The sequence below is a fragment of the Lichenostomus cassidix genome, chromosome 3 (genome assembly GCF_008360975.1).
Source record: "Lichenostomus cassidix isolate B80296 chromosome 3, HeHo_3.0, whole genome shotgun sequence".
NCBI lineage: Eukaryota > Metazoa > Chordata > Aves > Passeriformes > Meliphagidae > Lichenostomus > Lichenostomus cassidix.
In genome coordinates this window covers 77782549-77810075 of record NC_139483.1, presented here as the reverse complement: position 1 = coordinate 77810075, position 27527 = coordinate 77782549, and the positions used below count along the sequence as shown (strand labels likewise).

Sequence of the window (27527 nt, the reverse complement as noted above, 5' to 3'; positions counted from 1 at the left end):
AAACATTTCCATGTGAAGGCTTGGAAACTCCTTTCAGCGTACTAAACATTCACCAAGGCTTCCTGTGAGCATTGGAGTTTGTCCTTTCCCTGCTGGCTGGATTTTCATCCTGTTTGACCTCCAGCAGCCGGCTGAAAGCCCGTCTCCAGCCCGACAGCAGCTGTCTTCGGGTGAAGGACATCGGTGGGACAGCGAGGACCGGGACGTGCGAGGGCACAGGACATTGCCCTGGGGCTCGGAGAGCCCTGAGGACGGGCGGACAGCGACTGAGCAGCGAGGCGCGACAGGAACACAGACGGTAGCCCCGGGCGGCCGCGCCGATCCCTCCTCGCACACGCCCAGCAGATGCGGAGCACCTGCGGCTGCCGCGCCCGACGGGCAGCCCGTGCCTGACCCCGGGTGGCTCCCAGACGGAGGCTCCCCGGGGCGGTGCGCAGGCTGCGCGGTGTCCCCGGCGGCTCGCCCGCTCCCCGCCCCGCCGCGCCGCTCCCCGGCCCTCCTCCCTCGCCGCAGCCACCCCCTGCGCGGGCCGGCGGAGCGGCGCGCAGCCCCCGCGGGATGGCGGGACGGACGAGAGCCCTGTGCATGTGGCTGTGGCTGTGGCTGTGCGCGGCGGCGGCGGCGGCGGCGGAGCTGCGGCTGACCCTGCTGCACACCAACGACGTGCACGGGCGGGTGGAGGCGCAGGGCGCGGGCCCGCGGAGCTGCGCGGCGGGAGTGCCGGGATGCTTCGGCGGCGTGGCGCGAAGGGCGGCGCGGGTGGCGGCGGAGCGGGCCGCGCACCGCAACGTGCTGCTGCTGGACGCCGGGGACCAGTACCAGGGCACCGTGTGGTTCTCCCGCTTCAAGGGCCGGGAGGCGGCCCACTTCATGAACCTCCTGCGCTACGATGCCATGGTAAAGTGGGCACGGCGAGAGGCGCGGTGGGGGGCTTCCCTCTTCCCCACCGCTCCCTCCTTCTCCCCCCCTCTCCCTTCCTCTCCCCCCCTCTCCCTTCCTCTTCCCCCCTCTCCCCTTGGGTGCTGGGTCTATTCCTGCCTTTCCTCGCCCGCTGCCGGTTTTTCGCATTGCCGCCTCCTTCCGTGCGCAAAGTTGCATCAGAAAGGGCTGTAGGTAATGCTAAAATCGTGGGCAAACACAGCTGGGAGGCAAGCGAGGGGAAGAGACGTGGTTGGTGGTGAGGTCCAGGCTGAATTAAGTCCTGAGCTGGCAGCCCCGCGGGTAGACAGAAACCGGGAGATTGATGGCAAGGCTACACAGGGTGATGCAGTGGAGGAGTTCTCCTTGAGAGATGCAGGGGCTGGGGGCGAGCAAGCGGCTGGACAAGGTCTGTTGGAAGGGGTTGGCAAGATACGAAGACGATCCCAGCAAAAGCCGGGCGAAGAGTCTGGGCTCTGACGGAGGGGTAAACCCTGCCAGAGGCTCGCAGCCTGTCCCGCTTAGGTCCTGCGGGAAGGGACAGATGGCACATGTTGTCAGTGATGTTTCAAGGAGTGGAGATTTATAGCTTTCCTCGATCCCAGCCTGGTTGTGTCCAGTTCCGTCAGAGCTATGGTCATGACAGGGCATAAGGTGTTGTGGACAAGCAGCCCAGGGACTGTAATAGCACATCAGTGAGGAAACAGAGATTGCTAATCCTGCACCTTTGTCTCTTTTGGTCGTCCAAGTGCTGAAAGGATGGTAGAATTCGTGGCTGAGATTGGGAGATGTCACTCCATGTCTTTAAATCTTTGTCTCAGGGCAGTGGCTTATTTTGCTTGTGTTCAGCCCCAGAAAGGAGAGAGATTAAAATTATGTTTGAATGTGACTGCTGTTTAAGAGTGACTGCATATTTATTTCATCCCAATTGACAGCTTGAGGTGAAAATCTGCTGGGCATTACACATTCTCTGTCTTCCTCTTTTTTTGCTTTGTCTGGAAAAGACTTTTCCTTCCCAGGTAAAAATTCCCTCTGCCTCAAGACAGCTGTGGAAGGAAAGGGCATGCCCCAGTGCACTGTCCTAGGCTAAGCACCAGACAGACAGCTCTGTGAAGGATACTGCCCCAGTTCACATGCCCTAGTGAACGGTTTTCTAATTGTGAAACTAGCATTAACAGGTTTTTTCCTCTCAATGGTGATGGAGAGGAGTGTGTGCATTCAGGGCTCATCCTCACTGAGAGCTGGCAAGTACCATGGGGTTCTGCAGTACAGAAATAGCTTGAGGTGGTTTTTCCGACCTTTCTTCACAAAGCTTTCTGCTGTCTGTCATTTTTCAGTCTTGTGTTTGCTGGTTTAACTGGTTCATGGGCAGCTGCGAGCCTGTACAGTTCCTGATCATATCACAAGAAGAAATTCTTTCAGACAATGTTGAAGTTCAGTTTTAGAATCACGTTATGTAGGAAGCACCTGATTTAGGAGAGCCCATGAGCTTTTTCATCAGAATAAGCTTTAAAAATAGATCCACCCCCCCCATACCAGATAGCCAGAGGCTTGTGCCAGATGTGAATGCCTTAACTGAAGTTGTCAACCACTTGTTCTCTGTGGAGGTGCTGCTTATTATAATCTGAATAGAAGATGGCAGGATAGGTGCTAACCTTGCTGTAGCTTCTCGGTCTTTCTCTGCTAAAAAGCACCTGAGGAACAGATGCTGAGTGTCAGGCAGCGCTGCAGCATCTTTCAGTTCCTCTGTCTGTGGACTGTGGGGGACTATGCAGTGGGGGTGGTGGCTGGGGAGGCACAGGGAGCAAGTTAAGAGCCACACCGAGCAGGGTGAGCTAGTGTTTCTTTAAAAAAATTTGGGAAGTCACATCTCTGACAGAAGGGGTGGAGTTAGCTGAAATATTTGGAAGTGCAATACAGGGCTAGGATTACAAACAGTATGAAGGAGGGAGTGTGAGTCATAAAAATTGTTACAGGATGCGGGCAGGAGGCACAGGAGGATTTAGGGCAGCCTGGAAGGGTTAGAGGTTTGCTCCACAAATAGGAGAAATTTCCATTTTTAAGTTTGCCTTTTTCTCATTTATGCCTGTTATCACCTTCAGCCTGTTTTCTCATGTTTCATTGCCTTCCAAAAATTTTCATGGCTCTAGCCTTGTTTTCTGCTGTAATTAAGACTAAAATCCACTTTAAATACTACCTCAAAGGCAGTAATTGGAGGGGTGATGGAAGTCTTCTTTTACTTTACTTAAAAGTTTTACTTTCAAGTCCTTCTGTTAATTTGTGTCCTGATTTTGAAATATTTTTAAACTTGCACCTTGTGAAAAGGAGGATTATATAATCACATGCTGTGTGCCTGGATATTTTTATTTATTCCCCCTTGTGACTTACTTACACAGGCCAACAGATTCAGATTTGGCGAGAAGGTATTTCGCAGGTACAGAGTCCTTACACCTCTGAGTGTAAGGGTGGTTAGCTAGAGTATAGGAACACAAAATGGTCCACATCTTCCTCCTCAGAGGAGTTGCATCAAAAATAAAAATGTATTATTAGCCATCAGTGATTTCTCATGAACAAGAAACTTTATGACCTCCTACACCATGGGAAAAGTTTTGATTAAAGCTAGTATCCTAATGGACATGAAATAATCCAAGGTCAAGATACAAAGCTGAAAGAAACAAGCTTTTCTAAGTGGTTGGTTCAGTTAGATTTTGGGGTTTTTCCCAACAAGCTGGTGGCAGTTACATCTAATTCGATTTCTTAATTCATTTGCAACCTTTTTTGCTGGGGTTTAATGACATACTTAGGAGGAACAGAAGGCAAGTGCACCAGACAAAAGGAAACAGCTCATTACCATTCTGATATGTTCTACCAGTCCATGGACACCAATTCAGAAACTCCAGACATCAAAATGATTGTCATCTTTTTTTTTCCCCCTCTTTTTATTTGTATTTTTTTTTTCCAGTAAATTAGATTGCCATTGGAATACAGTTAGGAATGGAACATAGTTGGAGTGCATTGTGTCTTCCCAAGTCAGGATTTTCTTAGAGATAGTTCTTGGTTCTTTTGGAAAAGTGTTGCAGCAGCACGCAAACAATTTGGCTTGTTCCCAAGGGTGTGAGTAGTGTTCTCACCAGTGTCAGCAGGAGCAGCTGATTCCCAATGCAAGTTACTGCTGATATCCTGAAATTTCCACAGAGCCGTTGACTACCTGCCTGTGAGGATTAAAGGAGTCAGGAGCCTTTGTCTGTCCCAAAGGAAAGGCACTGTCAATCCCTTGATTGAAATACTGAGCTCTCATGCCTGTGGTGGCTTCAGGGTCCTGCTTGGTTTGGAGCATGATCAGGGTTAATCCATCCATTTGGAGAATAAAAGTTGAAGCAAGCATACCTGGGTGTGTGGGCTGTTTAAGTAGAACAGAAGGGTTTATAAGCCTTCTGAGATGATGAATGCAGCTTTCCCCACTTAATCTCAGAATGAAATTAAGAGCACACTTTTGCCTGGAAGAGTTGGGCCATTGGCTTTAACACCTCTTGCATGCTTTGCTCCAGCTGACACCCAAAACCTTGTATGAAGTTACTGTGTACCAAGTTACACAATCACCATGTTTCTGTAGGTACATCTTTTCCTTCTCTAACACCTACAAAGTCCTTGTATGTGTTGTGCTTCTGCAAAATGCCATCTATGGAGGTTTTGCTGGCTTACGACCAAACTTGCAGGCACAGGCATGTGGGAGCTTAGGCTGAACAGGAAAAAGGGGCAGGCAGGAGAAATTTCCCTCGAGGTAAGTCCCTTTTCGTTTGCTTAACCAGCCTGGGAAAACTAAACCTTCTCATCTGGCTGGTATTACCTTGCTAATAAGTAAGCTGGACAGCTTGTGATGTCTGGCAGTCTTGACGCTTCATAGCATTAAGTACACACCCACCTGTGTGCACACACATGCACTATGGATTGTCTGTGGGGATTCTTCTTAACTGATAAATTTAGATCTTCCACATGCAGGTAGTGATATTGATGATAGCTAGATAATTATATTTTCTTTTTGCATGTTGAAGCACAGAAGAATCTTTACTAAATGCAAAATAAATGTATTTTAAAAACTGTAGTCCAAACATAAAGGTCTAAAAATGCACCTTTTATTTAAAGATAACAAATATTGTCATTGACATTTAGCATTTTCTTCAGTATTTAGACAACGTATTTTCCATAGAAAAAATATATATTTTCCTTTGTGGTTATTGTTAATTCTCTTTCTTAGAGCTACAGGATGAAAAATGAGTGAGTTTTAATCTGGTATCGGTCACAAACACTTAGATAGGTTTTGGATTTCAACTTCCACATCTGTATTCACGTAAGAGAATCTGAAAACCAAAAACCTACATCTAAAAAAGAAAGAAAAAGTAACCAAACCATTTCTGTGTTTGTGAGAAACGGAAATGTGTTGGTTTAGACAAGTTGGGGTTTTCTTTCACAGAACAAAGACTTTGTTTTCTCAACCATACCTTTTCATATTACTTATGAAACTATTGACACTGAATATTTGAGGTAGGGTTTCTTATTTTTTTCTTACTTTTCACAGGCTTTGGGTAACCATGAGTTTGATGAAGGTGTGAGTGGATTATTGGATCCTCTTCTTAAAAATGTGAATTTTACAGTCCTGAGTGCAAATATTAAAGGGAAAACTCCATTAGGAAATGAAATGATGAAATATGTTCATCCATTTAAAATAGTTCATTTTGATTCAGAATCAGTTGGAATTGTTGGCTACACTACAAAGGAAACTTCCTTTCTTTCACAGCCAGGTATGTTTTCTTCATGTAAGTTTATGTCCTTTGTTACTATTTTGTTCCTTGCCTGCTTTTTTGAATCCAAAGACAAATGTCTTCAGCTGAAAAGTGGTAAGTCTGTTATTTTATCCATATTTACTCATATTCAATTTTTAACCTTAGAAAGGCTTGCTAACACTAAAACCCATTCTTATACAGACCTGGACCATATCTAAGAACATAAGAAAGTGAGATTGCAGGAAAGCTCCTGGGCTATTGGGATCTTTATTCTTGTTCGGGTTTTTTAAATTCTATTCCATAATATTTTATTGTTATTTACTCATTTAAACAAAGGTTTAAAAATGAATACAGCTTGTCTCTAGCATGAAGTGTGACATTGCTCTGTGTGTTGAAATTTTGCTCTTGGATCTCTCCATGCTCAAGCCTGAGTTAAAACAAGGAGAGTTTCATACTTGTTTTTGAAGCAAAAGTTGCCCAAGATGTTTTTAGCCTCTCAAAATATTTGCAGAAATTAGACTACAGAAGGAACACACGTTCAGCTTTTACCACAATTGCTTCATTCATGAGTAAAATTAGAGTTGATGAGGAAAAAGGCTTTTCAATTTCTGACTATTTTTTCCAATGTTTCAGGGAGTTTGGTTTGATGAGGGTTTTGTTTGGGTTTGGTTTTTTAGTAAAATAAAATGGTCTACTGGAATGAGAAACACATTTAAATCAGCTGTAGGAGATATGAGTCACTGCCTGCTCAAAGCTCAGCCCACATTTGACAAAAACAAAGTTTCTTCCCTGGATTTTGCAGTAGGGATTCTCTAAGGGCTGGTTTAAAACTTTTTCACATTGAAAAATGACTTCATATTATTATTTCTCTTTCCATTGATTAGTAATAAAGAAACAATGCATTGTTTTCCCGACAATAGGTATATTCAGTACTTTGAAGAAGTATTATAATAGAAAACTGTTCCTCCTGTCCTTTTTTATTCCAATACTATATGTTTAAACTGTCCAGAAATGGACATCTGAGGTTTGTATAGACTTATTGATCCCATTTCTATTTTGTAGTGATGTGGTTTTGGATTTCTTTCTTTTTTTGCCCCTGACAAAAAAGAAAATTGATCTGTATTTTGTGTAGGCAATGGAATTTTACCTGTGCCTGAGGGTGTGAGGGTAGATATCTGATGTTATGCTAAGCTTGAATAATGATAGCCAATATTGTCCCCAATTAGGAATTAATAAAACTGCTGCAGTTCTTCAAACACATGTGTTGGGGCGGTGAGATCATCAAATTAACTGTCTTGCAAATAAATACACAAGATGAAATCCAGATAGTGTTGGAGTGATTCTATGAAGCACTTGAGTACATTTCCAGTAACATTTCGACATCATATCCAATGCCTCAGTATGCTGAGACATTGTAAGAGACCACAGCTAGGAAAAAACCAGTGTTAAAAGGGAAGTCTTTTTAGCTCCATAGATGGAGCTGAAGCATCCTTAAGGAAGTATATCCCACTGTGTAACTGGGCAAAAAGCAGAGCAAATTCTAACAGCAACATTTATAGCTATCATAGTTTTCATAGTTTTCTGCTTTGCCTTCTCAGTGTGTGGAGGAACATTTGGAAGCTTTGAAAATGTGAACTCAGGACATGTTAATATAACTCTTTGACTATATGTTGCCCATGACCTAGCAATCCTTCAGACCGATAAAATCATGGCAGTTGTGGGTTGGTGGCTAAATAATTATCAGCCTAGTTCCTTATATTCAATTAATAAGGGACCTTGTGAAATTTAAATTCAGCACCTTGCTTATGTCTACACATTTCTTCCAGATAATTCTATTTTCTCTGCCTCTATGTGCTTTGGCATGCTGTACACTCTTAGGGCATTCTCAAGGCAAACAGGAAGCTTGAGAATGCTGAAACAGGAATTCCTACATTACTGCTTTCTGTGAAAGTATTTTGTGAGTGTGATTTCTTCTGTTGTTAAATCTCAAAAACTTCCACACAACTATGAAATTACAACTCGTACTTTTCATAGACTGCTCAAAAAGGTTATCAACAGATTTGAACAGAGTATAAAGTCCTTAAATCTCTGTGTTTCCATTGGGAAGGAATAGCTAATCTCTGCTGAAGGTGCTGTTGATGTTGCTGTTTGGAAACCATAGGGATGGGGAATGCATTTATAGATTACAGCCAATTGGCAGTTTTTCTGGAGTTCTCCATTTTGCTATATACAACTGTCTCAGCTGAGTGGCCAGCCGATTTTTCCATATCCTGCAAGAGTTGCTCGTAACTTCACACACAGCACAGTCGTCTGTGTATTTGCTTTGAACTGATAATCCCAAGGCTGTCCTTTTAGTATTTGATTATGCCAGCCCACTTGCTTTAGTTTTGTAATGTTGTTTGGTCCACTGTCTTTTCATATAAGATGTAATCCCCAAGGTACTTTGTATTCCTATAGGCAGAAAACTATTTATTAAAACTATCAACTTGGCAGAGTTTTCTAAAATAGAATTTTAAATTGCATTTATTCCACTTTATTCTGTCATAATATTTTTAACATGCTGCCGGTTCTTTTTCCTTGTTCAGTCGTAGCACAGTTTGGATGTTTTTTCTGAAACTCTACCTCATCTAAAAAGAGAAGAGGATGCCACATCAGTTTAATATCTTGAAAGAGAAGTGCAATGTTGACATGAGCAATAAATTAGTTATTTCAATTCAGATTGTTTTGAAAAAGGCCAAGATGACTGCTAAGCAGTGTAGTGCTTTTTGTATGGTTTCTTAGAGAACTGAGCACTGTATAAGTGCTCTTATAGTTCCCCACTGTATAACTTTAAAACCTGCTGGCCCATTTCATCCCAATTCCATCAGATACTCAGATGACTAGGATACAAAGCTGTGTGCAATGCCGTGGCTAGGCTGTGGAGAAGGGGTGCAAGAAGCCCCTGCAGCCCCAAGCAGAATTCTGTTTCTGAGGGCAAGGCAGACAACAGATCAGTGTGTGGGTAGATTGGGAGTGGGATGACCCACCCAAGCTCTGCTGTCTGCCTGTCCTGACATAGCAGTCCTGGGAGAGGGATGGGCTTACTGGCATGGGACAGCTTTGTTTTTCCCCTCATTATGAAAGTAGGCTGGTCTGTTTTAATATGTTTTCTCTAGAACTACCTGAAAGGACAGTGTAACAAGGTGGGGAACAGTGTCCTTCTCCTAAGTAACAAGTGACAGGTCAAGAGGAAATGCCCTCACGTTGTGCCAGAGAAGGCTTACATTGGATTTTAGGAAAAATTTCTTCATGGAAAGAGTTGTGAAGCACTGGAACAGACTGCCCAGGGAAGTGCTGGAGTCGCCATCCTTGGAGGTGTAGATGTGGCACTTAGGGACACAGTTTAGTGGTGGACTTGGCAGTGCTGGGTTAATGATTGGACTCGATGACCTTAGAGGCATTTTCCAGCTTGGGCATCCCATGATTCTGTGGGGTGAAGATCAATAGTATGTCTTCACTGTATGGTGCAATTGTAGGCTGCAGTGGTGTAGAGCGGCAACAGAGCTGGTGCTGATGGGAACAATTTGGTTGTCACAGACCATCTGGCTACATGCCATGGCAGAAGCTAGCCCACAGGCACCTGCATGCTGGCCCAGCTCATCAGTGGCTCGTTCCTGCTCTTTGTTTCAAGAGCTCAGCTCTCTTTGCAGAACTGGTCCCCATGCCATGGGGTGCATGGCCATTGCAGCTGGTCCGTGGTGCTGAGGGGAGCACATGAAGAGCCTGTGCTCAGGGATTGTGTCTCGCTTCCCTTTCTGCCAGTAGCTCTGCATCAGCCCCAGCTGCTGCCAAGCACAAGGATGTACAAAGAGGGGCTGAAGCCAGTGGCTTCCTTCAGCCTGGGGAAGGAAGGCTAAGAGGGAACCAAGCTCAGTCTTCCACTGGTGTGAGGGAATTTACAGAGAAGAAAGGGGCATACACTTCCCAGAGGGGAAGAGAAAGGACAAGAAACAATGGGTTTAAGCAGTACCACAGGAAGTTATGGTGGGAAGTAAGGAAAAAATTTGTCATAGTGAGCATGGTTAAGACATTAAACAGGATGCCCAGAGATTGTGGAATTTCAGCTTGCTCAGACTAGACCCTGAGCATCCTCATTTGGCTTTCAGTTCCTAGTTTGAGTGGGTTTTGGACTACATGGCCCCAGGAGGTCCCTTCCAACCTCAATTAACTTATGATTCTTTGAGTCTGAGAAGATGTTCACAGGAAGAAAATGCGGGGATGCACTGCACAATTCACTCTGCAATGTGCAGAACAGAGATTCCCTCTGGCTCTAACAGAACTATTCAATGGGTGTGGTGGTAAACCAATTTATGTAACTCTCTTTTATCTCTTCCATTGTAGCAGCTTCCTCCTCATTTCCGGAAACATTTTGCAGTGTATTGTGAATTCATTTCACTCCTCCTTTTGTTATGAAATAATGTAAGATTTTTGATTTAAAGGCATATTTCAAAATTATTTGATTAAAATGCTCTGCAGGAAGGAGAGGAATTAGGTAGAGGAGGAACTGATGGAAAACTCACTCAGTGTTCTTCACCAGAACGTCTAAGTTTGCAGTCAGTTGAATCTTTCCTTAAACTCTACTCTTAAAACTTTGTCAGAGAAATTAACTTCTTACATAGGAAGTCCTTTTGTGCAACTCAAACCACCATGCCTGGGATAAAAGTGCCTGTTTGTCTAGTGCTCATGTAACTGTTTGTCATGTTAGAGTAATTGCAGCAGGCATAGCAAACTTGCAGAAGGATTGTCAGTTTCCCAACATTCTTGTCCAGATTAGTGTTCTCCTTTCTAGACTTTCCGTTCCTTATGTTGTCATTTCAGAATGTATCTCAGACATGTGCTGTGCTGAGAGTGGTTCATATTCAGTGAGATAATTTGTACAAAAAGGCAATTCAGAGTTTAGTGGAGGACTTTGAAGAAGCTGCTGTTTAAAGCCTTGGGGAGGGGGAATAAAGGAAAGAACAAGATGAGTGTGGAGTAAAAAGAGAGATTTAACTTGGGACAAGATAGAAGATCTCAAAGAAATGCAGTTTGGGAAGAAAAAAACATTTATAATAGAATGCAAGTGTTTATATGCAAACACTGACACATCTAGTTTCCTTTCTCTAATTAAATAACAAAAGCCATTCAATTTTTGATCCAACAATTGGTGTCACTGAATGTTTTTATGGAGTTATAACTTATTTCATCTAGGCAAGTACATACAGCTTGTTGCAGAAATGTTGTATTAGTCTAAGCACACAGGTGCTCCTAAGAGACTCAAGAACATCAGCTCAGATCAAGAGCTTGAACCAGCTGAAGATATTTGAAAGGCACTGCCATTCAAAGTTCCATTAATTATTCGAACTAGTATCTGATATAAACTACCTTTTTTTTTAACTACCAATTAAAGTATTTTGTAAGTAAGTTCTTCTCTTTTTTTTTATTTTAAGGGGAAGATGTAATCTTTGAAGATGAAATTGAATCGTTACAACTGCAAGTGAATAAACTTACTGCTATGGGAGTGAACAAAATAATTGCACTAGGACATTCTGGTTTTACTGTGGACAAAAACATTGCCCAAAAAGTGAAAGGAGTGGATGTTGTGATTGGAGGACACACAAACACATTTCTGTATACAGGTATTTTACTTCTTACTAAAATGTTGCTTCTAAAGCAGAGCTGAAACTGTTTGTCTCAAACTCAGAGAACTTCCACCAATGTAGCTCACTGCTGGCTGCCCTTAGCCAGGTTGATTGCTGGTATGTATCCATAACTGCCATGGAAGAAACCAATTCAGAACAGCACCAAGTACTGCAACTCACGGAGAGGTTCCTTAATGCTGTGGATGTTCAAGGTGGCCTCTACAAAGTGGGGAAGAGAAACAAAGGTGGCAATGCTGGTAAATTACTGCTAAACATACTGTAGCTGTTTCAAGCTCACACCTATAACGGAGTAAATAAGATGTCTGCTTCTAAACATTATGTGACTTAAACAGAAAAACCAGTCGTAGAAGATTTCAAAACTGATACTGGTGTTGATTTTCTCTGTAATCTGGTTCTATGTTCATAGGTCTTCATTCACCCTGCCATTAAAACTTTCCCTAAGTTTTGTCTGTTTATTTCAACCCCTCTTTTAATCTCTGACTTTATTCTTCTTTTCTCAAGAGGAAGATGACATTCCAGAGACAGACACTGCTGATCTGATTTCTCCAGCAGTAATGCTACTTTAGGCAAAACCTACCTTCAGCAGCTTCCCCAATGTTCTTACCTTCCCCGGTGTATAAGGACACAAGTAAAAGAGAGGCTGTTTTTTTGTTCTGTTTGATTGAATTTTTTAAGTTCTTTAAATTTAGCAGGAACTTTAATGACTGGTCGAGACTATAATGGGAACTTTCTGTAATTTTCAGAAAAATTTCCCACGTGCCCTAGTCACAGGGATAGCATCAAATACCTGAGGAACTTAACCATTTAAAAGGTTTGCACTGTCCATCATCCTCTCCCTTTTCATCTCTCTGTTTCACATGCCTATTTTGTCTTATCTAGACTCTCACCTTTTGTTATCTCACTTGTTAAAAGGAAACAATTGCATGCCGAATTTATACATTAGGCAGATCAGAATATCTCTTGAATTTGGCCTCAGGGAATGACTTTGATGACTAAGCTGGAGGCACAAAGCATTTTAGCACACATCTACAAGTCAGAGCTCACAAACACTTTGCATAGGGATGGAGCAAAGAAGTGGCCAAACCGGAACAAACAACAGGAGGGACCATCCCGATACTATGTGTCTAAGAGTGACCAAGGGGGATGGGTGAGGGGACTGGATGAGCCTGTGGGGACACTTTTCTCAGATCTGCCCATGTTTCCCACCAGCTTGCAGCTCAGGGACTTCCCAAGCCAGAAGTGCTGTCTTGATATCTGCTAGCTCCATCTCCTCTTGACTGCCTTTAACTTCCACAACAGCCTGTAGCAGGGCATTCCAACACTGACCTGCACGTCCCACAGACACTTTGGTCTTGTCTTGGTGTGCAGTCTGCAATTTTATTGAATTTTTTTGAGATGGGAAAAACAAGGATGTTTGAAGTGTGCATTCATTGTGGGTTTACACAGTGGAATCCAGATTTTTTTGCAACATTTGTTTTGTTGGGCAATGCCTGTAGAGAGTTTGTGCCTCACAGTGGTAGTCATAGTGGTCAAAATACCTTACTCAGTGTGATCCAAAGATGTGCCACTTGTCACAAATTAGAATCGTGATATGAAGTTCTCCAGGAGCTGAGACATCTGAGTTCATGTCCTGTCCAGATCTGTAGGAGCTCACAAGCACGTATCTTGTCATCCCAAGAGTAAATTCCCTGCTGGCAGACTAGATTATGTCCTGGTGCTGCACCCTCCCCATTTGAAGCTGTCCAAAACTCACAAGGCCAGAGAGAGCACACAGCATGAGATTCTGCACGTTCTGTGTTAAAGATCTCATCTGGGAGCGAGTTCTTGTCCCTTTTCCAAGGGCTCTACTGTTTTGATAAAACAAGACTGTCTTGCTTTTTTTATTAATACTGGCAAGGTGAGAAAAATAAAAAAAGACATAATGTCTTGGGAGATACACCAAAAATATATGTCTATTTATTTAGTCAAAATACAATTTTTGACAGAACGTGGTCTGAGAATATAATTTTTATCCCAAGTGCTGTGAAGGACATGCTCACCCACTCAGGAGCATCATGAGTGCATTTGTGAGCCATTCCCTGCTGAGTCAAAGCCATCAGCCAACATTTACAGCGAAACAGCTGCATCTGTGGAGGTGATTTCACTGCAGAGTAAAATCTGATTTGAAATGTCTTTGTGCATGTCTCTATGTGTATGTTAAGCCTTTAAGCTCTCATTTAAATGAAGAGGTGTAATCAATAACTGGCAGCAGAATCTGGGAAAATGTTTCAGCTCAGTCTAAATGGAGATGTGCCAGCTGTTTAGCCTGTTCTGTCTGTCATGGAGGTTTAGAGACATACTGCCCATGAGGACATCTCCATAGAGAAGCCTTAGTGTAAGTGCTTAATCTTGGACTAGTCCAACCTGTCTCTAAGATGTACCAATCTCCAGTTTATCCACCGGTTATAAGGCAAATACTGTCCTGACTTGTTCAGGTGTGCATTTGGTTTGTAGAACTGACTCAAATAGCAATGGTAGTTTTGGGTTAGAGCAGTTCAGTTTCTGGTTTTCATCAGAAACTGTTCTGAAAATGTAGTCTGTTGGCTAGAACAGAGTAAGAAGGTAGGAAACTTTTACAGGTTCTTTACTCACCCAGTATGAGTTTGTGCATTTGTAATGAAACAGCATCTCTTGCTTTGACTGAACATGAATTCTAGTGCTGTGCTCTTTGGGGGTAAGATGCACTGAATAGACTTTGCATTTCAGAAGGAACACATCTATTTTACAAGGGAATGATGTCATAGTGATAATTAGTCCTTCAAGGAAGTATCAGTATCAGAAAGTATTTCTTTAGAAAGCAAGAAATGAGAAAGACTCTGGACAAGCGCTTAGCCACACACAGCTGATAAAAACTAAAATAATGCCTAGAAAGAATAACTTTCTAATGCTTTGTTCATTTGAGGACTACAGAAGGTCAAGAAATCAAAACTCCTGCATGCATAAAGGCTGCAGAGTTCTCATTAGATACAGGATTTCTTAAATCCTTCCCCAGATAAATGAATAGTTAAGTGGCACTCCAAGAAACTAATTCTGTTGGCCTGGCTAAAAGTAGAAAATCTAGTTCTGTGGTAAGTTTGATTCAGCTTGTAGTTTGTTGCAGCTGTTCTCCCTGGAGAATAGGAGGGGTTAGAGAGGAATACGAATCGTATTTGAGTCCTAGAAGGAGTATTTGTCATGCTGCTTATCCTAGGATTTAGTATTATGTAAACAACTGTAAATGGAAGGAAACTAGTTGTACTGCGAGCAGTGGAAGTGCAGAGCCTGCTTTCCTCTGGATCCATGTCCTCTGCACCTGTGCCCGTGCCTTGCCAGCACCCCAGCTGTCACCAACATATGGATGGGAAATGCCACCACCTTTGGGAGAGGTGGAAGCAGCAGGCTCTGAGGGCGCTCTGTAGTCAAGGTGTCACACAGAATGTGATGCCTCCCAGAGCTGCCCAACCTTCGTCTGACAGTGGGGTCAACATAATGACAGGAAAAACAGCAGAGAGAGATATTACTCAGATGACGTTGTCACTACTCAGATAATATTGTCAAGAAGACATGGAGAAGGCTGGTACCCATGAAGCAAGAGCTGTGCTGTGCAGTTCTAGTTTTCTTTGCCACTTTCTGCCCCTGTGTGGTTTCTAAATGCTGTGGTAACCAATGCCAATTGCGCTCTTTTTTTTCTGCCAGTGCCTTGCTTTAATCTGTTTCCAAGTCCTTCATCAAACCACCTTTCAGACTTTGCAGGTTGATAATGGTTTTAAATCCATGACCACACAACTCTAATGCTAATCAAGTTTGGTTTTGCAGAGGGTTTGCAGCCTGTCTGAAATTTTGGAGGCTGTTTGGTACAGTGAAAAAAAAATCAGCTGTATTTTTATATATAATATAAATATCTGTATATAATATATAATATATAATATATAATATATAATATATAATTAATATACAATATAATATCTGAATGCACAAATATAATATCTGTATGCACAAATTCACAGAACTAACAATAAAAATACTTTGGACTTTTTCAGATTGAGAAGTCTGATGTATGGGTTACTAAGATCCTTATTTTCTATCTGATGCAGAATAACATAGTATGAAGGCTCAACAATAAAGTTTTCATCCAGTGGCCAGTATGTTTGCTTTACTGAGAGGTTTAGATTGCAATAATTGGAATGAAAAGTTGCTTTGTTGCTGTTGTGATGTGATGCCATGGAGGAGCGTGCTGTCAGAACTTAAAAAACACTGTGGTAGTTATTTCAGTTTGTGTCCTGAAAAGAACATTGTCTCTTACGAAATAACTGAACAATCAAATGTGGCCTTGTCGTCCAATACAGTCATTGCTGTTTCTGTCCTATCCTATTTGGGTTTTTAAAGGCTGAGAAACATTTGAAATGCCACTGTAGTAATTCCTTGAAGGTCACATGAGCTGAAGACCCTCTTGTCATGCTTGTTCTGTGCAGGCACTCCACCCTCTACTGAGCTGCCAGCTGGCCCATATCCATTCATGGTTGACTCAGATGATGGCAGGAAGGTGCCAGTTGTACAAGCTTATGCTTATGGAAAATATCTTGGTTATTTAAATGTTACATTTGACAAGAAAGGAAATGTCATTGAAGCAGTTGGAAACCCCATTCTGCTGGACAGCAGTCTTCCTGAAGGTATGTGGACTAGACACTTGAATTTGCCTGCAGCACTCTGCTACAATTCAGGTTTTGTTATGTTAAATACAATGACTGAATAAGAATTCAGCTTTCTTTCTGAGCTCTTTCTGTGTAGGGTTCACTGCTGTGTTACAGTTGAATATGCACGTATTCAGAGTGTGTTTTTATCTATTTAAAATCCCTGAAAGCCCTTTTGTAAGGGTTCAGGTGATACAATACCTAACCCCTTTGTAGAACCTGTTTTAGCTAGTCCTGTAATTGTGATTTAAAAGATTATGAGGACTAAATAACAGTGTTTTGCCAGGGGCTGGGTTCTTCAGAACAGAGTTTAGAGCAATATAGGAAAGTGGAAATGTTCCAGGAAAACTTAAAGTGCTCTGCCAACTACTCTGCCAACATGCAAATAAAATATACAAACCCGTGACTTCTTGTTTTCAGTGTTAATTGTAGTCAACGTTTCAGCTCTGAAACATTTAAAGAAGTGAGAGGAGGAAAGTCTTTCTATTGCTTTTAGTTTGTAACTCCATCTGAGCTCTGTTAACAAGTTTTTTTGTCAGCTCTGTGATTACCTGGGGCTGGTTCTCTAGTCTCTGTTTCTTTTCCAGTGTTTGCTGTACGAAGTTCTGAGCTTTTATCAGCCTAAGTTCTGTCTGAGTATTTGTAAAACATATCCTTCAAAAATTATTTGTACACAGATATTTACTATGTTATTCTCAGTGACCTATTAATGTAAAGAGACAATGTAAAGAGACTTTACAATCCTCTCTCTGAAGTGAGTAAAAGTAAAAATTCAGATACATTGGTGGTCTTATTTTATAAATATTGTTCCTTCTGACAGGTGTGAGCAAATTGATTAAAACTAATAGCTGATATAAAATAGTTTTGATATCTATCTGCATATACAAGTATCTTTGGGGGTTTTTCCTGAAAAAACTAAATTTTCACCCAAGAGACAGATGTGCATAGAGAATTGATTTCTATAAAGGGTTTATTCCTTGACATTGATATTTGAGCTCATTTTCCTTTTAGCGCAACATTAAAAGGAGAAAATTACAAATAGTAGAAAAAAAATATGCCAAAGGCCAAACTCACTTGTATATTAAAAATTCTCTCACGTGTCAAGGCAGGTAATAGAAACTCCATCAGTCAGAGGTTAGAACAGGACTGGGCAAAAGTGCAGAGGAGATAACCTTGCTGGATTGGCTTATTACCTTGATTGTCCTTCCTGCCTTCTCCCCTTACAGGCTTTGTTTGACGTCAATATAGTTGCCATGTTGCCTGAGAAGCTTTTGGGAAAAGTGTAACCTTTTAGAATCATGAACACCATTTTCTTTCCTAAGGTTTGTGTTCCCTGAAGAGTCATTAATATGAGATATGTGTCATTCTTATTTTACATTTTTATATTACTTTACAGATGAGCACATTAAAGAAGAAGTAGAAAAATGGAGAGAAAACCTGGGGAATTATTCTGAAGAGATAGGAAAAACTAGCGTTTACCTGAATGGTACAAGCCAGGCATGCCGTTTCCAGGAATGTAACATGGGAAATTTGCTTTGTGATGCTGTGGTAAGATGTTTCCACCGCAGGTGGCAATTACATCTAAGGGTTACTCCAGAGCTATCCAGATCCAAACTATCAGCACAAAAGCTCTGTGCCTGCTTTTCTACAGTGTTAACATGTAGTCTGTCCCTAGAAAGACCTGGCAGAAATGAGGCTGTAAGGAATGTTGCTGTAAAGGGTAAGGACCAATTTATTCTTTGTGTATAGGGAAGAGCTTTTTCACAGCTGGCTTTGGGGCTGCACGTGTAAGAGACATGGCAGTCTGATCTAAGAGCCCATTCCTCAAGCAAGGAGGAGAGCTCAGCTCCGCTGCCCTTCTGCTGCTGCCGGCCCCTGCTTGCAGCATTCACCCCCTGCCCTCTCATTACTCACTGGGCTCCGCTGCCACTTTAATGCACTGGCACAGAAAACAAACCTGGGTAATTTTCTGCCAAGTTGCTGTCGTGAATTGTCCCCCTGAAGAGCCCAAAAGGTGCCAGCTGAAGCAAGGAGAGGATGGGAAAGGCCATGCACCCAGCCGGGCACAGAACACGCCAGCCCAGAAGGAGCCACCAGCCCCTGCTGCGTTCTGAGAGGCACCACGGGGCTTTAACAGTCACACAACATCAGAAAAGTCTTTTTACAAGAAGTCACTTCAAGTTAATAAACTTCCTGGGTTTGAATGTTTTACTGACCTGCAGCAGCACCATTTCATTTGAGTGTTTCAGGGAAAAACATTCGCTAAAGTGACTGTTTCCAGAAAATTAATTTTCTCGTAAAGGGAAAGTTGAGGGACAATTAATAAACACAAATTTTCACTTAAATATGTCCCCAAAGCTATTTATTCAGTTCATCTTACTGCTTTTATTGCAATCCTTAAAATAATTCTTATTTCATAGGCTAATTTCCAAATCTGATTAATGTTTGGGAATTCTGCATACAGTTCTCCTAGAATTGCAGCTTCTTGCTTTTTTTTTCTGCTAGACTTTTTAATATTTTTGTTTGAAAAAAATGTGAACAAATGCTTTGGCACTTTTCAAGCTTAAAGAAAGTAACCTTGTAGTCTTTCAGAAGATTTTCTTGCGGTATGATTTGTCTTAGAGGGGTCAAATTCTGCTTTAGTTAAATCAATGTCTCTAGACAACTACCTGCAGTCATCAGTAGATATGTAGATTTCTCTTCATGTTCTTTGCTTACCAGTTCTACACTTGTTTACCTATCTGCTGATGAGGTCAGAGCTACAAAGGTAAAAAAAAGCCTGCCCGTTCCATGAGCTTTAATATTTAGAGCTATCCTCAGAGAGACTGAGAATTGCAGAAGACTGACTGAATGTCTGTGCTGGGTTGAAACAGAGGTCCTTTTAGTTTGGTGATGTGTCTCAAAAAGTAGCCCAAAATCTCAGAATAGAAGGTGGACAGGCCTAGATGGCATTTTACAAAGGACTTTAAAGGAACTCAGATGTGAAAAGGCTGTGAAATTGGTAACAGCACTGTGTGAGCTCTTCTTTTAAGCTGCCTCAGCTCAGGGCTAGGAAGTTGCAATCCTTCGATTGTGAGTTACAAACCCAAGCATGGATCTGGCCTCAGGGCATAACTTTGATGACTAAGCTGGAGGCACAAAGCATTTACACAGCTGCAAGTCAGAGGTCACAAACACTTCACATAGGGGTGCAGCAGAGAAGTGACCCACCTGGAACAGATGACAGGATCATTCATCCCAAAGTTTTGTCTCGGGGAATGACTGAGTGAGGACGGTGGGGGAAGAGTGTAGTCCTAGACAAGCTTGTGGAGTTGCTGTACTCAGATCTGCCCATGTCTCCCACCAGCTTACAGCTCAGGGATTCCCCTAGGCAGACGTGGTGTCTTGATATTTACTGGCTCAATTGGAACTTGCAGAGAGGGCAAGAAACAAGAACAGGGAGAGAGAGGGAGAAGGGGAGGAAGAGAGCAGAGATTAGCTCCTGCAGAGTGGCTCCACTGTCCTTTGCCTGCCTTCAGCCTTCCCAGCAGTTGGTGGCAGGGTGTTCCACCACAGACCTGCACATGCTGCACAGACCTTGTTCTTCTTGGTGTGCAGCCTGCTGCTGCCCACTGCCTGCATAACTGCTGCAGTGGTGATCCTTGTGCTGGAACACTTGCTCCCTGTGCACCCTCACATCGCTCATGATTTTAGAGCCTTCGCAAATATTTCCTTCCATTTGCTCTTTACCAGGTCAGACAGTCCACATCATCTTTCTACATGCAGAAACTTTTCTGTGTCTTTGACCATCCTTGTCACCTCTCTCTGAATCTTTTAGGGTTTTTATCATTCTTGAAATGAGAAAACACACAGATTCCTACCCAGACTCCACATGCCCTTCTTCATTTTATAGGCTTCTGGCATGTGCTTCCTGTATTTTCCCTCTCTGTGCAACAGAAGAGTTATGCTCATAGTCATTCCTGCATCAAAACCAGCCCATCCTTTCTGTTATCAAATTTCATTTTCTCAGCCTTTTCGTGTTCCACCCAGTTATTTCTGAGGATTAGCACTGGAGGCTTACCATCCTTATGCAACTGACTAAATATCTAGTCTCCATTTTCTTTAATCCTAAGGATGTCACAAGCAAGTATTACCCTGTCCTTGCATTTTGTCAGAGCCTTGCCACTGGACTGTTGGAGACACATTGCTGTGCAGAGCAGACTTGCTGGTCTCATATGCCTATTTCTCATTCTTCCACTGTTCTACACCTTTCTAATTAGCCAAGACCATTCCAAATATTAAAAACCAGGCACGGAGAAGCAGAAAAAATGTAATTCCCTGCAACATGATTCATTTATGCTTCCCCTAAGTGATTTTAATACACAGAAATATTTAAGGTCCTCTTCACTTCCTAGTTTTCCAAATATGCTTAAATCATTTATCTTTATCACAGTCATTGAAATCAAAAATCATCTTTCCTTTGTTCAGCTGGCCTGCCTCACCATGCCATAGACACACAGACTAGCTGAGAGCCTGAGAGTTCAGTACAGAAAAGTATTTTTCATGTTAAGACTTTTCAAAAGCAAAATACTTGTTTGGGTTTTTTAATAACCAAATATTTTACAATGGGGCTGAAGGCAATGTCAAAAAGATATAAAACCTTTCTGTCTCTTTTCAGTCTCAGATTATATTTGATGTACATTTCCCAAGGCTCTAGTAAGTGAAGATCAAATCTGTTTAAACATTTTCCTTTGGTAGCTTTATGAGAATGTTGGGCGTCCAGATAAAAAGACATGGAACCACGTTTCAATGTGCATCCTGAATGGAGGAGGGATACGGTCACCCATTGATGAACAGAGCACTAATGGTATGTAAACTTACCAGCTGAATACAGCTTTGTCAAGAAGGAGAAATCAAGTTATTCTAGCCTGAACAGAATGCTAGCTATGGGCTTGTTTGATGGGGTTTGCACAATGTTTAGAATCTATTTCAAACTTTCTCAAATGGTTATCCATAATCTGAGCACAACTGCACTCAGGCTGACATTGATAGAAGTCTCTAGCATTGTTTGTACACAATGCTTTTTATAATTTCCCTCTCTCTTTGCTGCCTTGGAACAAAGAAAGGTCTCCTGCTGTACAGGGTCATCCGATATGGTCACTGTGAGCCTTCTGTAGTCTGCTGTAGAGTAAGTAAATTCTGGGTTTTTCTCAATGCTAAGGTTTTAGTTTTTATATTCCTGATACCACATAAATGTAGCTTAAAACAAACAGCTTTTTCAGTTTAGCTAAATCTTTCTGTAGGACTATGTAAGTAAATCTTAATCAACTGGAAAAACTGCCTGACATACTATGAATAGCTGTGTTTCTTCATCTCAGGTTGGTAATTTGTCATCTCTTTCAGTAGCTCTGTTTGAATAGCAATACATTCAGTTACATGAAACTCTGATTTATTGGTCTTGATACTTGCTGGATAGTAAAAGATGCAGGTTCTTTGACTGGGACAACACATAATTCTCACCTCTACCAGCCCTTATTTTCTTAAGCTGTATTTGCCATGTTCCATGTCAAAAACTTGATGTTAAACAATCCCAAAATAATTCTGTAAACAACAGCAAAAAAAAAAAAACAAACAAGAAGTGAATAAAGTCTCTTACCCTCAGGTAGCATTACCATGGAAGATTTGCTGTCTGTTTTGCCATTTGGAGGTCGTTTTGATATGGTGAGGTTGAAAGGCTCCACTCTGAAAGAAGCTTTTGAGCACAGTGTGCGGAGATACGGAAAAGGAAGCGGAGAGCTGCTGCAGGTTGGAGGTACATTTTCTTCCTTCCTTCTCTTCTCAGTTTTCCAAAACAGCCGTCCCTCCTATCGCTCTTATTACATCTGGAAACCTCTTTTTAAGACTGGAATGTCAAGCTGGCCACACATCCTTGCCCTGTGCCTCACACATGCCAGCCAGCAGACACTGTTTATCCTGTGTATGTTTAATTGAGCTACTGCAGCACCCAGGCCATTGCTGCTCCCTTCAGCAGGGACAGTGTTCCCAAGCTTCCCAAACCCGTAATTGTAACCTGCCATTAGTTTAACGCCACAATTAACTAGAACAAAATATAATTTAATGTAGCCCTAAATGTAGCTGTTTCTATAAACAGCTACAACAAACTCCAGTTTTCAGTTCTTAGCTGGCAGCCTACCTGGAACTCCAAACTGGATAGCTGTGCTGAATTTCAGTTTACCAAAGTAGTTTTGTGTAATTCTCTAATGATTGCTGACAGTTTTAGGGTTTGTCCAAGTGGGCTATGGAATTGCTCCAGTGAATTTCTAAATATTTTATGGATGAACAGTTAATATTAAAAATCTTCTCATATCTTTAATTGCAGCTGCCTATATGTTTATCCAGATGTGAACTAGGCTACAGTCATGTTTATTCCTGGTCTCTCTGTGATATAGTGCAGATTTTATTGTTTAGTTAGCAGAAGAACTAAACTTCAAAGGCAGGAGCTGATGCATTCCCTCCCTCCATACCTCTCCTCCCACATACCCCGACTATGTGATCCCTCCTATGCCACAGACACAACCCATTACTTTCACCAGTAAGTCCCCACATTCTTAGGTACCTCTATGGTAAAACAGGAGCAAGCTCTGCTTGCTTGCCTCCTTGCAGAAAAAGATGACAATCAGTAGCTCTGGAAAGGATTCAGGATGGAAGATCCAGAGCAGGAAGAGCGCCAGGGTTGGAAGAGCCTCAGTGCTTTGAACAAGCTTTAGTGGCTTCCTCATCTGCAGATTCTTGGCAGTGTAGCTCTGGGGGCCTGGCTCTCCCCTGGCCTTGATCAAGGAAGGCTCAAAAGGAGAAATGTTGCTTCTCCTACAGTGAGGAGAAACTGCAGCACACAGCCCTGGTCTGGCTTTTTCAGGACAGTGCCTATTATCCAGAACAGCTACCAAGTGTCAGGCTGGCTACCTGGTTGGCCTTTAAAAAAAGTAATTTCAGCCAACAGGCCAGGGGAATGAGAAAGCATGCAACTACAGAAATAAGGGAAGGTATTTTTATCTTGCAGTATTCCAATCCCATGACTAGTAATTTCCTTCTGTGGAGTAGTGATGAGAACAGACAATCAGATAAGTAAATGAGGTGGGACAGTGCTTCAGCAATTCTTGTTTCTCTTGAATATTCTTGCATAAATGTTGAATAGTGCACAAAGAAAACAGGGCATTAACTGGTGTAATTCAGAACAATACAACTCTCAGGCACAGAAAGTAATGCACAGAACCAGCTGAAGGTGAGGGAGAATGCTGCTTCTAGCCCTGTGTGTTCAACATGCACTGCACAAAGTGGCATTCCAATGTGTATTTTTGTAGGCATCCACGTGGTCTACGATCTCTCCAGAGCCCCAGGAAGCAGAGTTGTTAGTTTAGAAGTGCTTTGCACAGCCTGCCGAGTCCCAGCCTATGTCCCACTCCAGATGGATGAAATATACAATGTGACTCTGCCATCCTATATGTTATTTGGAGGAGATGGCTACCATATGCTCAAAGACAAAAATCTGGGATATAGTAAAGGTAAGGGGGATACTGTCCAGGTAAGTATGGGCACTAACAGGGTAGCAGAGAAACAGTTCCCACAAGTTAAAAGATCTATAGTACAAACCGCAAACTTTTTTCCTTTACTGGATGATTAAATTTGCTTCTAATCTGACAGCTCTGGATTGCCAGATTTGGTTGTAGGCAGCAATTCTATTCTTTTTCAGTTAAACCACAAAAGTTTCGAAGAGAAACATCTTTATCAATTCAGCAGTGCTCAAAGAGCAGTTCTGGGACTGTGGTAAACCAGAAAAACAGCAAAAAACACACTATGGAGAGTACATCTTATACTGCCTTGCACTTGTACCCATTACAGAACAATGCATCAAAAAGAAAGGTGCCATTTTCTTTAGACCTTAAATTTCCACTGTACAGAAGTATTTGGAAAGTCACAATCATCACCTCTGCTATTAAAGGACATGCAGCTCAGGTGAGCAACACAGGGTGAGGGGAAAAATACCAACCTGCTCTGAGGGAATCAGCCTGCCCAGCCAAAACCAGGGACCCTCGGGAGTTCTGCAGGCAGCAGAAAGCAGGGAGCCACAGACACCACACCACAGAGCTGGAAGTCTTTTATAATGCTGGCTTAAGGTCCTCTAAAGTTTCATGTTAAGTGTTAGAAATTCCACGTTTGTACAATTGACATTGTCCATCTTGTAGGATGAAGGGAAACTTAAAAAAATCTGATATTAAAATTCATTATTTCTGTGCTATATTTAAAAAAATATTTTGTAGGAGCCCATCTATATTTTTGCAGAATTTTATTTTTGTATTTTCTGCTTGTGGATGGTGAAAGCATGCTTTTACCCCAAAAGTTTTTCTTTTGGGAAATGATGCAATAATTTCAATATGCAATTACAGACTAATTTTTTGTTTCTACATGTGTTGCAATTTAAAATTGATTCTCAGTAGCACTGGTGCTTCAAAACAAGCTCAGCCTACAGCTTGAAATTTAGAGAGACTATAGTTTCCATTAAATGTCTGTGTATGCAAAAGTAAATACAGAGAGACAAATCATCAGGAATAATGAAAGGAGGACAACCTGTAAGGTTCTGGTAAAGTCTTTCAGTACAACAGAGGGGTAAAACTAATAATTGTTAAGATGGAGGGTTATGCTTCAGGATTATAAAAGCTTGGATCAGAAGGGGCTTATTGCATGGGCATCAGCAGTGACTGAAAAGAGTCTCTGAAGAAAGCCTATATAATACTTTGTGTGCACAGAGCAGTGCCCAGAGTAGAAATACCTCCTAAAAAAAGTAAAGTTAAATTTGAAAAAGTATAAGCCTTTGCCAGGTCTACAGCTCAATACTCCAAACAGGTGGGAAACTTCTAAATCTACCTGACTGGAAAATACCATTGTAAAAAATTCAAAACAAAACAAGCCAGACAATACAAAGAAAATTTGCTTGTAAAATATAAGTAAAATACAAAAAAAAAAAATTCTTGCTACAAACCACTGCAGGTATGTGTGGATTCAGAATGGCAAACCATAGCAAACAATTTGATTCTTGAGTTAAAACTGGAATTTAGGCAAGTCCTTAAATTTTGGTTAAGAGCCTGGCTGATGCAGAGAACACTGTTTGTTTGTTTCTGTAGGTGAACCTGATATTGAGGTTGTTTCCCACTACCTCCAGAGAATGAAGAGAGTTTACCCAGCAGTTGAAGGTCGAATAAAATTTTCTTCTGGAAGTCTTATTGAAGCAAGTCTCACCCTGATCTCTGTATTGGTCACTGTAGCATTCTTGCACACTTGATTTGTTGTTTGGAGGAATACAGGAGGAGAGATGATACTGATGAAGGGAAAAGAAACCTGTTCTCTTCTGTTCCACCTTACACTGACTGAGCAGTGAGGCTGCTGCATGGCAGCAGTGAGCAGCCCCTTCCATTGTCTCTAACCTGGTGGTGCCACTGGAGCACTCTGCAGGACAAGGGTGAAGAACCCATGACTTCTCTTGGTCAGAATCAGCAGGTACCTGCAATTTGGCTTCAGGTGTCAAAAAGCAAAGTTCCAGTGAATACTTACTGCTCAATCATAAAACAACAACAGACTGAAATGGGGTACTTCAAAATTGTCAAATTCTTTTAGCTGCCTTAGATAGTGAATTAAGAACCTGATCCCAGCAACAGAAACAAGCTTCTAGAAATTGATTTATTATATATGTATATCCCTTTCTTTGATCTCCACTCAGTTGAGGTATTCAATCTCTCTACTTTGCTTCCAGTCATATTTATCATACCTACATCAATGCCTGAAAGAGCTGGATTAAACTCATTATTAAAATAATGAGGTCTACTTAATATGCAATTTTAAAGTTTTTGTTTTACTTTTAAAAAAGAAACATCACACTTATATTTTCCATTAATAAAGGATGCAGTGAAAGCTTGACATGATTTTGATCAATTTTAACAAATGGAGTATTCTTCACTCTTAAATATGACCAGTTTGGGACTTTATCTAGAGTGAGAACACAATCTATGTGTTAGATTATCTCTTCCAAAGAACAAAGCACAGGATTCATGCCTGTTACTCTATAATTAGCAACATTCCAAGAAAATGTCAGATAGAGACATTGAGTCCTGCAGCACTTTTGGCATCCTTTGGAAACAGTCAGGTAATGGGGCTGTTCACAGCATAACCTGGCTTTATGACAACTGTGATCATACCTCTTCTGTGGGAAGGCCACATTTTAAAAAATAATTGTAAGAGACAGGCTAATGAGTATGAAATCAGATTAAATGCTAAGTGTACATTTCTCATGCTACATCAAGAAATTATTTCTTATAAATGAGGGAAAAATTATTATTTTTCTATGATCACTGAGAATTTTGACATCAACATGTTTCAGAGTTGTTTAACGCTGTTTTAAACTGATTGTCAGTGTTTTGAATAAACCTGCTATGTTTTTCTGAAAAACACTGAAGCTACTTGCCTCTTCCATTCACTGCACCAGCAGATTTCAAGCAGAAGGTACATTAAGACAAACATTCAGTATGTTGAAATTTCAAGACCTCATTCATTTCCACATCCATTCAAGGGCTGTGCATGAAGAGTTCTGGACTACACAGCTGCATTAAGGGGTAGTAGAAGAGGGAGACAAGTGACAAACTGACCTTGACACACTATGAGTTATGCCCTGGCACTGATGATTTGTCACTACTCCTCCCAGAGTTGTTAATTTACAGAATGGTCTTCCCCCCATCAACAGAAAACTGGTAACAGAGAGGACACTGAGGGACAGAGCTATATTGCACACCAATTTCTAGAGCTGCAACAACTCCTTTGGCAGAGCCAGAAAGGAGAGAGCACTTTTACCCTCCTTTGACAAACAGAAGGGAAAGGTTTGCAATAGGAATATAGACAAATAACACAAATTGTATTGACAAAGAACACCAATGCTGCGTTAAATTGGCTTGTTTGTAAAAGAAGAGAAAATGAGTATTTGAAAAGAAAAATTAAGGAATGCCTATTAAAGTATCTGTATTGTTCTGCAAGTAAAACGTTAAAAATCCATGCGTGAAAGTCACTTCTTAAAATCTCTTTTATAAAGGCTGGGCCAACAAATTAGGATTTACAGAAAAAAATCTTCCACACATTTTTATCTGAATAATTTCTTTAAAATCCTGTGAACAGACTCCCGTCCTCTTTTCTAAGCCTGTAAAGAGATGTCAAAAAAACCTCACAAACCCAGATAAGAAACTGCAGAAAAAGAAAGGCTAAGTTAAAAGTCAAAACCACTTTTCACATCCATTATTATTTTAAGAGGGCTTTAGATTTGAAGGTCAGGTGTGAAAAAGACTAGATTTAAAAAAGTGATTTTCCATGCTCAAAGAAAGACAAAGGCCAAAGATAGTTCTGAGACTATTTCTATACAATAG

At 41.5% G+C, this 27527-nt stretch overlaps 1 protein-coding gene across 1 annotated transcript; it reads left to right on the top strand.

The window, feature by feature from the left end:
* Window positions 1–26565, top strand: NT5E (5'-nucleotidase ecto). The gene is made up of 9 exons (XM_085056401.1): window positions 1–897; window positions 5495–5717; window positions 11168–11356; window positions 15871–16068; window positions 17486–17637; window positions 20827–20935; window positions 21731–21880; window positions 23430–23630; window positions 25248–26565. Exons 1-9 carry the CDS (start codon window positions 559–561, stop codon window positions 25403–25405), a joined length of 1719 nt encoding a protein of 572 aa, XP_084912527.1. The 5' UTR covers window positions 1–558; the 3' UTR covers window positions 25406–26565.
* The last annotated feature ends 962 nt before the right edge of the window (window positions 26566–27527 follow it).

Bases quoted from the DNA above. Each gene is read 5' to 3' on its own strand.
- NT5E (XM_085056401.1), top strand. From the start codon at position 559: ATGGCGGGACGGACGAGAGCCCTGTGCATGTGGCTGTGGCTGTGGCTG. The intron at 5,718-11,167 runs GTATGTTTTCTT...TTTTATTTTAAG, and splicing joins TTCCTTTCTTTCACAGCCAG to GGGAAGATGTAATCTTTGAA. The intron at 23,631-25,247 runs GTAAGGGGGATA...TTGTTTCTGTAG, and splicing joins AAATCTGGGATATAGTAAAG to GTGAACCTGATATTGAGGTT.